General features: G+C 37.3%; 1 protein-coding gene across 1 annotated transcript in view; it reads left to right on the top strand.

Moving 5' to 3' along the window:
• Positions 1–712: 712 nt before the first annotated feature.
• The window catches only part of DENND4C (DENN domain containing 4C), a 93,599-nt gene continuing 81,402 nt past the window's right edge, over positions 713–12,909 (top strand). The window contains exons 1-3 of the mRNA XM_007469668.1: positions 713–1,017; positions 10,201–10,453; positions 11,390–11,459. Coding sequence (XP_007469730.1) covers positions 713–1,017; positions 10,201–10,453; positions 11,390–11,459 — 628 coding nt within the window. The remainder of the gene's footprint in view (positions 1,018–10,200; positions 10,454–11,389; positions 11,460–12,909) is intronic.

The following is a 12,909-nucleotide window of genomic DNA, read 5'->3' as shown; positions in this document are numbered from 1 at the left end:
TTTTGTTCATTATGTGCATTTTGCTGAAAGGAAAGCACTGTAGCCCACTTCTGATAGTTTGATTATCCTTAACAGGGCCTTAGGCACATAATAAGATCTTAGTTGCATTACAAATGAATCGATGCCGTAAACTTGTACTTCATACTAGGTAAAAGCTGACAAGATGATATCAAAACAAGCTTCTTGGGTTTCCCTGGTGGCGCAGTGGTTAAGGATCTGCCTGCCAATGCAGGGGACACGGGTTCAAGCCTTGGGCTGGAAAGATCCCACGTGCCGCGGAGCAACTAAGCCTGTGTGCCACAACTACTGAGCCTGCGCTGTAGAGCCTGTGAGCCACAAGTGCTGAACCCACGTGCCACAACTACTGAAGCCCACCTCAGTGAGAAGCCTGCGCACTGCAGTGAAGAGTAGCCCCGGCTCGCCACAACTAGAGAAAGCCCGTGCGCAGCAATGAAGACCCGACGCGGCCATAAATAAATAAATAAATAAATAAATAAATTTATTATTATTTTTTAAAAAACAAAAAATTTTTTTTAAAAAACAGTCTTCTTCTACAGAATAACAATTTGATTATAAATCCAACTGGGAAGTGTGCCTGTTAATCACTTGTTAACTCAGGAGTATTTTAACTTAGTGAGTTAGGATAAAGCATTTTATTTAATTGATGTCTTTTTTATTTTCTTCCTCTCTTCTAGGATATATAGAAGCAGCCATGATAGAAGACAAAGGGCCAAGAGTGACTGACTACTTTGTTGTGGCAGGTCTCATTGATACATCTACTCTTTTGGATCAAGAAATAAATCGTTTAGATACTAAGTCTACTGGACCTAAAGCTCCAATTACAGACATTGCAGTTATTAACAAATCAGCTGGGGAAACAGTACCTGAGGGTTACACCTGTGTTGAAGCCACTCCGTCAGCTCTGCAGGCAAACTTGAACTACGGAAGTCTGAAAAGCCCAGAACTGTTCCTCTGTTATAAGAGAGGGAGAGATAAACCACCCCTCACTGACATTGGGTACGGTGACTTATTTTCTTTTGCTATAGTGAAGAGAATAAAATTTATTTAAGGTTCATAGCAATAGAAATTCAAAATCCTTGATAGTTCTATTATTATTTGTTATTTCAAAATCAAGTATAGTAAGATATATGTATCTCTGTCCAACCTTACTGAATTTCTCTGTATAGGGTTGAGTCACTAGATTATTTCCTTTCAAAAGTATATTGAAATGAAGGCGTTAGAGCCTGAAATGTGATTTCATTTCTGTTTGTACATATCAGATAAGCTTATTAATTAAACATAAAAGAGCAAAAAGCTATAATAAAAGACAGTATATTTTTAAGGAGCTAGTCGGGTTACGCGATGAACTTTTGTGAAGCTCTGAACTCATTTAACAAAGGAACGTTCCTGTTTTAAAAAATACAATTGGGACTTCCCTGGCAGTCCAGTGGTTAAGACTCCCTGCTTCCATTGCAGGGGGCACGGGTTTGATCCCTGGTTGGGGAACTAAGATCCTGCATGCCATGGGGCATGGCCACAAAAAAAAAATATGAAAAATACAATTGCACTGTGTGGTTTTTAATGCCAGGAGCAAAGCATTTACGGTTTAGAAGGAGTATAGTTGTTATGAGGTATTTAGTGTCTGGTCCACAGCCAATGAAGATGATTCTTCTGTGTAAAAGCTTTTTCTCCAAAAATGTCTATGTTGACTCTTCTTTATATAAGATGTGCTTTTAGAATACCTGTAGTACTTTACCATATATACATGTCATGTATTAAGCTCTTCTGCTCATTATAATTACCATCAGTTAGTACAAACATGTATTTGAGAGCATCTTGGGAAATATTCAGGATCAATTTGTTCATTTATGCAAAACACGCAGTTGGAATTTTGATGGGTATTGCATTTAATCTGCATATCAATTTGGGGGGAGTATTGCCATCTTTACCATATTAAGTCTTCCAAACTATATGAGTTTTCTTTCCATTTATTCAGGTCTTATTTCTTTTAGCACCGTTTTATGGGTTTTAGTGTACAAGTCTTTCACCTCCTTAATTTTTAAAAATACTTATTTATTTTATTTATTTGGTTGCGCTGGGTCTTGGTTGCGGCAGGTGGCCTCCTTAGTTGTGGCATGCAACCTCTTAGTTGCAGCATGCATGTGGAATCTAGTTCCCTGATCAGAGATCAAATCCAGGCCCCCTGAATTGGGAGCACAGAGTCTTAACCATGGCACCACCAGAGAAGTCCCTCCTTAATTAATTTTATTAAATATTTCATTCTTTTGGATTCTGTTATAAACGGGATTATTTTCTTAATTTCTTTTTCGGATTGTTCATTGCTGATGTGTGGCAACACAGGTGCATTTTATCAACTTCATGTGTTAATCTTATACCCTGCAATTTTGCTGAATTTGTTAGCTCTAATAGCTTTCTTGTGGATTTTGGGGGGATTTTTTATTGTATAGGATCATGTCATTTGCAAATAGAGATAGTTTTGTTTGTTTGTTTTTGCGGTACGCGGGCCTCTCCCTGTTGTGGCCTCTCCCGTTGCGGAGCACAGGCTCCGGACGCGCAGGCCCAGCAGCCATGGCTCACGGGCCCAGCCGCTCCGCGGCATGTGGGATCCTCCCGGACTGGGGCATGAACCTGTGTCCCCTGAATCGGCAGGCGGACTCTCAACCACTGCGCCACCAGGGAAGCCCTAGAGATAGTTTTATTCCTTCCTTTGCACTTTGGTTTATGCCCCCAAACACACCCCCCTTGTCTTATTGCTCTGGCTAGAACTTAACAGTATAGTGTTGAATAGCAGTGGTGAAAGCAGGCATCCTTTTCTCATTCCTATCATAGGTGGAAGGCTTTCAGTCTTTCACTATTGAGTATGATGTTAGCCATGGGTTTTTCATAAATGCTATTTATCATGTTAAGGAAGGTCCCTTCTATTGCTGGTTTTATGAGGGCTTTTACCATAAAAATGTGTTGGGTTTTGTCAATTGCCTCTTCTTTTTTAATTGTTAACGATCATGTGGATTTTTCCTTCATTTTATTAATGTGATGTATTACATCGATTGCGTTTCTTACATTGAGTCCCTCTTTTAATGTAACCATAATACCACACCTGAAAAATGATTAATTCTTGAATATCATCATATATCCAAATTACCATGATTGTACCACGAAATGTTTTTTTTTAAACAGTTGGTTGCTGGTGGTTCTGTTCATAGTTGTTCTGATATTAAGAATGGTAGTGAGCTGCTACATTTGACCACCACTTGTTTTGCTCATCATTTCCTTTACTGTTCCAACAGAGTTCTGGTGAAATTGTCCCAAGGTCCTCATTATGTTCAAATTTCCAAAGCCAAAGGATGTTTTGTCCTTATCTTACTTTACTTTAACTCCTTTAGTATAGTACATATCACCCTATTTAGCTTCTACAATTTTCCTTCAAGTCAGTACAGTTGCAGTGGGGGTCATACAACTTTATAAGATTAGTGGACGTAAGAGCCAGTTTAGAAAGGACGGAGCATGATTGGGAACTGGAGTTATAGAGGCTTCTTTTTGAAAGCGTGACTTTAGGGGAAAGAGAAGATAGTTATGGGCCTTGCTATTTTGTCCATGGTCCAGTATTGTCCATAGGGCCTGTAAGTGTGTTAGAGAGTCAGAATCTCAGGCACTGCCCTAGATCTGCTGAATCTGTATTTTAACAAAATCCCCAGCAGCAATGGTTTAGGATACCTGGAAGGTGAGAGGAAAACAGAGTCCAGGGCTATTTTTTAACATTTCTCCCAGGAGAGAACCTTGAACATCTTTATATTGAAGGGAAGAAACCAATGGAGAAGGAAGGGTTGAAAATATAGGACTGAGAGGTTTTACTGTCAGTTCTTTTATTTTCTCTGTGGTTTTCTTAAGAAGATACGTAATATCCGTAATAGGATGGGTATAGGATAAAAGTTTGATAATATTCATGTCAGTTGAAGGGAAACCAGCCCCAGGGACTTACTTGTGTTCCAGCCCTCACTGTTCTCTCTGTTAGCCATCCTTTAAAGGTTATCTGTTCACATCCTCATCCCCAGACCTCCCACCATATAGTTGTAATCAAAAGGGTATAAGTCTGTGAAAGATTGTTGTTGCTTGTGATTCAGGGGCATAACTTAAAAATGATGACTTAGATAATTATACTTAGATGCTTTTAGGTTGCAAGCGGCTCTTTCATTTATATCTTGCAGTTCCCTAAGGCTTCCAGTTTCTGTTAACTGATCCAGGTTTGCTTGAGTGTGCGGTCGTCTTTTAGCTGATCATGGTGGTAAAGTTTCTCTCCAGATCAAGTAATTGTTAATATCTGGTGATCTGGTCTTTTTTCCCCTCTTTCCCCTCAATTAAGCATACTAGTGAGGTTTGGAAAAACCTGTTAGCCAGTATAAAGACAGGTACCCATCTCATTCAACTAAATATGAAACAGAGTTGTCAAACTTTTGACCTTTTGGACTGCTTTATAAACAAGATGAGATATTTATAAAAATAACAGTTTTTTTTCCTGGAAAAGATGTTAAGTTACAATGTGTAAGATCTGATATTCCCTCATAATTTCAAATACTTCATAAAGTGTAATTTAAACAGGTCACTATATTATTGTATATGTCAGATGTGTTTTTTGAGATAAAGAATCACAGACTATACAAAGTTTTTATCTTCCTTCACTTATCAGATTGATTGACTTTCATATGAATTTTTTTTTCCAGCACTTTTGGTTTTTGAAAAATTTCAAACATACGGAAAAGTTAACAGAATATTGTAATAAACACCAGTATCCTTTTCTCCTAAATGGTAAACTGTAGTATAATGAACAATATGCTGTCCATCTAGATTCAACAAATTAACATTTTCCAGTATTTTTGTTGAACTATTTGAAACGAGGCTGAAGCTATCATAACAATTCTCCTATGAATACTTCACCGTGCATCCCTTAAGACATGTTCCTAATGACCATGGTATATAGAAAATTAATAATTCCATCATATTTTTCAGTATCCACTCCCTAGCCAAATATTTGCAGTCGTCTCAAGAATGTTTATTTATAGCTTAAAAAAAAATCCAGGATCCTGTCATGGCTTACCTGTTATATTTGGTTACTGTACCTCTTTAGTCTGTTTATCTAGAACATTCCCCAACATTTTTCTGTGATATATAGACATTTTGAAGAGTCTGGGCCACTTGTTTTATAGAATGCCCTACATTCTAGATTTATCTGACTGTTTCCTCATCAAGTCATTTAACTTGTTCCTTTATTGTCAGTATTTCCTGTAAACTGGATGTTAGGTTTAAAGTCTGGATTAAATGTACATTAAATATTTTTGGCAAGAATACTTACAGGTAGCGCTAGCATCAGGAAAGCATGTAGTGACAGATTGTCCCATAATTAGCGGTACTAAGTTCAGTCACTTGGTTAAAATGGTTAATTGCTTGCTATCTATTGTAAAGGCATTTTTATTTTTTCTGTTATTTAAGTAATTTGTGGAGTTGTGGGCATTGTTTAAATATCTTGTCCCCTAACACCTTTTCACTTACTGTTTCCATTGGTCATTGCCTGAATTAGATCTTGTATGGGGGGATGTAAAAATGAGACTTTTCTAACACTGTCATTTAAAAAATACATTTTTAATTGGCATTTTATTATAATGAAGAGCTTTCCTATTCTCTTGGCCTCATTTTTTTTTTTTTTTTTTTTTTTTTTTTTTTTGTATAACGGGCTCTCCATAAGAAGAGAGGAAGGGGTTTCCTTCCAGAGAGGCAGAGTTGATGGTCCAGATGCTCTGTCACCCTTGGTGCCAGTGATTTGAGACACATCTTGTCTAATCCTTGTTCTTTCCCTCTAGCATTCACTGAAACATTAAACTCATCTATAATGGAAGCTCTGCATTGGCAAGGGTTTGCATCCTCTGCAATGGAAAACAGATGACTGTACTTTTGCTTGCTGTGATCCCCATTGACTTTGGGACTTCTAAACTTCTAGAAACATGTCCCTATATTAAGATTTAGAATAGAGAGAGAATGCAGTATTAGTTTGCATAATATTCTTCCTAGAAGCTGCATCACAAAATTCTTCAGCTGTAAGCAGAGACCCGATGGAGAATGCATTACAGAACGCAGCTTGATTGGGGCATCTATAAAGGTGGAAGCTGAAGAGAACAATTGAAGGGCCTCAGCCAGGGAGAAAGATGTGTTTGCTGAGACTTTTTTTTTTATCCTTTGGGAAAAAGAGCTAGTGACAGCCAGCAGCCCCTATGTGAGGGGAGAACGATAGAGGGAAGTTCTGATGGCTGTGTAGACCTCAGGGTAGCTGGTAGATATAGTGAAGGGGACGGGACTCTGATCCTGAGCTCAAGAGCATCCTGGCTCGGGCCTTAGGTCTTCCCAATGACTTCACTACAGAGACCCAGAAATGCATTTCAGGAATATCCAGAGGATATTTGGAGGAACATCTTGTGTACAAGCCTAGGAAGGCCTATGGCAGCCTTGAACAAGAACCTTGAGGGGAATAATTCCATACAGAGTGATGCTTGGGTTAAATTTTGGGAGAATGCAGAATAATTATCACTTTTTGAGACCAACTTTGTGCCAGGCAATGAACTAAGGTGTTTTACCTACATTATCTCATTTAATCCTCAGAACAAATGTACAAGGTGGCTGTTTAGTCTTCTTCTATAGGTAAGAAAACTGAAGGTCAGAGAGATCCACTCATTCAACAAACAGTACTTATAATAATAGCAAACATTTATTGGGTATATGCTATGTGCCAGACACTGTTCTAAGTGCTTAGCTGAATTATTTCATCTCTATCTTCATAGCAACCCTATGAAATAATTACCATTTATGTAACCACTTTAAGATGGAGAAGCCAGCAGAAAAAGTTTAAGTAACCTTGCCTCAAGCCACATAGTTAGTCAATGTCAGAGCCAGGGTTCAAATCCAGACAGTCTGACTTGAACTCTGAGACCTTCACTGTGACATAACTTACGTGGCAGTTATGCTCCCAGAACCATGCTGAGCACTGAGGCAGAGTACAACAAGGCAGACATGATCCTGAGCTTCATGGAATGTACTCCTTAGTGCTAGAGAGGTTAAGTGAATTGTCTAAGGTCATATAGCTATTCTGGGTTGGAGGTTTGGACTGAAGTCTTTCAAAAAATCACATGTTACAGGGCATCTAAGCACCTGTCAAATACCCTCTGCACATCTGATCAGGACTCTAAGCCCTTGGAGTACCCTGTAGCCTTCCTTACTCTCCTAGTCTGTGTTCTGCCATTTTATCCTGTTTCTTCATCTTCCCTCTTCTTGTCTCTGATTTTATGCTATCTTCCCGAACCTAACGCAGCAAATCTAACCCGTGTCCCCTGCATCGGCAGGCGGACTCTCAACCACTGCGCCACCAGGGAAGCCCAAGCACCGCTTATTAAATTAAAAAGTCCATCTTTCCCTCAGTGTATTGAGGTGTCACCTTTATCATATACTAGATTTCTGTTCATTGTTCTTTCTGTTTACTCATTTGCCAATACTATTTTGATTTAAATATGGAGGCTTTATATTTAGTTGGGCTTTAACAACTTCATTGAGCTATAATTCACATATCATACAATTCACCCATCTAAAGTGTACAATTAAATGGTCTTTAGTATATTCACAGAGTTGTGCAGCCACAATCCATTTTAGAACATTTTCATCACTCTGAAAAGAAACCTTATACCCTTAGCAGTCACTCTCCAATATTCTTTCCTACTCTCTAGTCCTAGGCAATTACTAAATTACTTTCTGTCTCTGTAGATGTACCTGTTCTGGACATTTTATGTAAATGCAATCATACTATATGTGGTCTTTTTTGTCTGGCTTTTTTCACTTAATATGTTTACATGGTTCATCCATGTTGTACCATGTATCAGTACTTCTTTGTTTTTATTGATCCATGATATTGTTACATGGCTATACTACAATCTACATATCCATTCATTAGTTGATGGACATTTGATTGTTTCCACTTTTTGGCTGTTGTGGATAATGATGTTATAAGCATTTGTGTACCAGTGTTTACATAGATGTGTTTTCTTTTCTCTTGTGTATATACTGAGAAAAATCTATGTTTATTTTTCCTCTTGGGTCATGTGGAAGATCTATGCTTAACCCATTGAGGAACTCAGACTGTTTTCCAGAGCTGTTGATTTCCACCAGCATTGTATGAGGATTCCAATTTTTCTGATACTTGTTATTATCTGTCTTTTTTATTCTAGCCATTCCCATGAATGTGAAGTGGTATCTCATCATGGTTTGATTTGCAGTTCCCTAATGGCTAATAGTATGTTCAGGATCTTTTTATGTGCTTTCGGACATTTGTATATCCTCTTTGGACAAATGTCTATTTAGATTCTTTGCCCATTAACAACAAAGAAGATGTTTTATTTTATTTTATTTTATTATTATTTTTTTGCGGTACGCAGGCCTCTCACTGTTGTGGCCTCTCCCGTTGTGGAGCACAGGCTCTGGATGCGCAGGCTCAGCGGCCATGGCTCACGGGCCCAGCCTCTCTGCAGCATGTGGGATCTTCCCGGACCGGGGCACGAACCCGTGTCCCCTGCATCGGCAGGCGGACTCTCAACCACTGCGCCACCAGGGAAGCCCAAGATGTTTTATTTTAAAATAATTTTGCAGAAGAATTGTAAAGATAGTACACAGAATTCCTATATATCCTTTGCCAGTCCCGTGCCCATTTTTAAATGGTGTAATTTTTTTATATTGATTTGTAAGATTTTTTTTTTTTTACATATTCTGGAAAGAATTTCCTAGTTAAATATATGATTTGCAAATATTTTCTCACAATCTGTGGTTATCATTTCACTTTCTTGATGGTATCAATTATAGCACGCAAGTTATTAATTTTAATGAAGTCCAGTTTATCTGTTTTTCTTTGGTCACTTGTGCTTTTGGTGTCATTATATAAAAATGCTTAGTCTAACACAAGGCCACAAAGATTTATTCCTGTGTTTTTTTCTTGGAATTTTATAGTTTTAACTCTTACATTTAAGTGTTTGATCCACTTTTGGTTTTCTGGTGTGTAGTGTAAGGAAGGGGTCCAACTTTGTTCTTTTGCATTTGGATATCCAGTTGTCCCAGCACCATTTGTTGAAAAGATTATTCTTCTCCCATTGATTTATCTTGCCACTCTCGTCAAAATCAATTGACTGTAAGTGTATGGGTTTAATTCCAGACTATCCACGTTATTGCATTGATCTATATGTTTATCCTTATTCTAGTACTGCACTGTACTGATGACTAGATTGGTAGTAAGTTTTGAAATGGGGGAGTGTGAATCCTCCAAGTCTGTTGTTGTTTTTCCAGATTGCTTTGGCCTATACTGGGTCCCTTGCATTTCCATATGAACTTTAGGATTTTGTTGCCTATTTCTAAAAAAGCAGGCAGCTAGGATTTAGATAGTAATTTGACATCTAACCAATATTAAGTCTTCTTATCTATGACCATGAGATGACTTTTTATTTATTAGCTCATCTCCAGTTTCTTTAAATGGTGTTTTATAGTTTCAGTCAGGGGATTTTTTTTCTTTTTTTTTTTTTTTTTTTGCGGTACGCGGGCCTCTCACTGCAGTGGACCCTGCCGTTGCGGAGCACAGCCTCTGGACACGCAGGCTAGGCGGCCATGGCTCACGGGCCCAGCCGCTTCGAGGCATGTGGGATCCTCCCGGACCGGGGCATGAACCCGTGTCCCCTGCTTCGGCAGGCGGACTCTCAACCACTGCGCCACCAGGGAAGCCCAGTCAGGGGATTTTTAAAGGTGAAATTTTGATAGGAATTATGAAGGTAAATTTTGTGAAAACACCTGAATACTAGATAAAACTTCTGAGAATTGACCTGAGGATGACTGTGGTATTGCCCCTTTTTTGTTTCATATGTTTCTTGTAATAAGCAATAAAATCAAGTTGTTTGATCCTATTTACACTTCTAAAATTGTATTCTAGCTGTTGAAAAATAGTAGGAGATGTATAATTCCCAAAGTAATTATTTTAGTCTTGGTTTGCAGTTAAGATTTGGGAAACAAAAGGGGAGACCAAAAAAAATTTATTTTGTTCTCAGGAGAAAACTAGCCTTAACCTGACATATGTTTACTTATCTATTTATTTCTACCCTCCCTGCCTTGCAGAGTTTTATATGATGGGAAAGAAAGACTAATTCCAGGATGTGAAGTGATCCAAGCCACACCCTATGGTCGCTGTGCCAATGTCAACAATAGTTCAACTACTTCACAAAGAATCTTTATCACTTATCGAAGGGCTCCTCTAATTCGACCCCAGAATTCGTTGGCTGTAACTGATATCTGTGTTATCGTAACCAGTAAGGGAGAAACCCCTCCTCATACCTTCTGCAAGGTTGACAAAAACTTAAATTGCGGAATGGTAAGAATAAAGTTTCATTTCCAAAATTTCATATGAAAGTTAAAAAAAATTTTTTTGGGCTTCTCTTTGTTATTGGGCTTGTTATTTACTCTCAGTTTATATTGTCATGATTTTTTTTAATTACTTTTAGCTCTCTAATTTTTATGGTTCATAATAACTTAAAAAAATCCTTAGCTACCTGATATGTTAGAATAATTTCATCCAGAAAGTAGATGCTTAAAGTCAGGGATTTTTTTTTTTTTTTGATATGTGCTAATACATTACACTAATATACAGGTTTTGTTAGCTTTTGGGTTTTAGTGGTGTCTTCAAGGACAATTACAGGGAGATTGGGTCAAGACACCCTTTATATTTATTTATTTATTTTAAATATTGTAGTTTTCGTATTTATTTTAAAAGGGTTCTACTGAAGAAGAAGATGCACCATATACATTGGATTTATAGTCTTATGACACTAAAGTTTACTGTTGGGTTATGTTTATTTTGTAAAACAACTTAAAGCAAACTAATATTAGCTTAAATGAGGTATAGGCAGAGATGACCCATGCACCCAAGGCTATTAGTCAAGACAGGTTTGTCTCTGGAGATAATGACTTCATGGCACCTAGTGACCCCAGTCTTCCCTAGTTTGGGCTCAGCACCCACGTTTTGTGCTGTTTCTTTCAAATAGAGGCAGCCTCTGCATGATTACAGAATTGTAAAATTTTTGAAACAACCTTTGCATCAGTTTAATTTTCGTGGCAATGTTGTTTTATTCCTTTTCTCTTAATGTTTTCAGTTTCATGTTTTGCTATATTGTATACTATATATAGTCTGTTTGATAAACATGTTTTAAATAGACTTCCCTGAGGAAATAAAATCTTTAGAAGACATTCAACAAAATCAATTTATTATCACTCTTTTGTCTTTTTTTTAAACCTAATTTATATTTTACAGTGGGGTTCCAGTGTGTTTCTGTGTTATAAGAAGTCTGTGCCTGCTTCTAATGCAATAGCATATAAAGCTGGTAAGTAAATGGAAAAAAAAAAGGTCTCTGTATTGTTGCACACTAACATTTGGTTAGAAGAGACAGTGTATGCTCCCTTATACAGTTTGTGGAATTGATCTATTCATAAATTGAATTATCTGTAACTTTAGCATGTAAAGGCATAAGTTTTCCTAAATACATTACATACTACAAGATACATTAGTATTACCCCCCACCAATAAAAATATACTGTTAATTAAATGGAAAATTTCATTCCAAACAAGCATTTGTGGAATAAACATTCAATTTTAGTCTACACTAATAGATTTAATAGTTGAGTGGAAAATAATTACTCTCTGACCTTTTGTATTTTGGCAATCAGAAAGGTGTCAAACTACATCTTTACTTCTTATATATTTCCTTCTCTTATCTCTGTGTGTCTGATTTGAAACCACATGTTACTTGCCATGAAAGGTGGAGTTGCTTCCTTTCTCCCTTGTTGCAAAGAATCAGCTATATGGAAGAGAGGAGGGCCCGAGAACCTTTTCTGCCATGAAGTGTTTGAGAAATCTATCGCCACATTCTTAACTGCACAGTAAAGTGTCAAGGGCTGTAAAGATTTAAGTGTGACCTCTTCATCCCACTGGTATGGTGGGATAAAAACTGAAAATACAGGTATGCTCCAGTTGTAAATAGAAGAGATACTGGAATACTTCTTTGTGAAAAGAAGCAGTGTCAATTACTTTTTATTGTGCACAATTTTTGGAATAAAGTTTTACTTCAGGGAAGTCAGGCAAATCCATATATGAGAAATCTTAATTGTCCTCATAAAGACATTCATACTAATGTATCAAACCATTTAATATAAAAATAAAGGCAGCAATTAACAGTTATAAATTTCAGAGTCACTTTAAAATGTAATACTGTTAATATTGCTGTAATGTGTTGATTATATATGATTTCCTTAGAAGTTTTTTTTTTTTTTGGTGGTGAGAAAGTGTCACTTAAAGAAAACGTATAGAAACAAGTTTTGTGAAGGTGTTCAGGTATTTGATATAAGAAACATATTTTAGAATAAAGAATTTTGGAGACTGAATTTGGACTCAAAATTCTGCTACTGACTTCCAAGTGTTTAACCTAGAGGTGGTCTGTGTATTAGACATATTAGAGGCTAATGAACTGATGCCATGTAGCTACTTTATTCTGAAGGGTCTTTGTTATGCTTCTCTGAGTGCCCCCTGCTCCTGCTTCCTTGATCTTGCATACTCTGTACAGAAACAAGAGTTTCTGTCTCATTTACTTTTCATGTTACATTCATTTTACACTGCTGCTCTCTCAAGAAAAGTTTAGGGGCTGTGATAATTTCTGCTGCCTTGGCATTATTTCATAACACTTGTCCCTTCCCTGAATTTCTTTTTTCTCCCCACAGAAGACTAACTGAAACAGTTGATAAATTTCCCTGTATGTTTCTTGCATTCTCTAAGATGTT

The sequence above is a fragment of the Lipotes vexillifer genome, unplaced genomic scaffold (genome assembly GCF_000442215.2).
Source record: "Lipotes vexillifer unplaced genomic scaffold, Lipotes_vexillifer_v1.1 scaffold1116, whole genome shotgun sequence".
NCBI lineage: Eukaryota > Metazoa > Chordata > Mammalia > Artiodactyla > Lipotidae > Lipotes > Lipotes vexillifer.
This window is presented reverse-complemented; position numbering and strand designations above follow the sequence as displayed.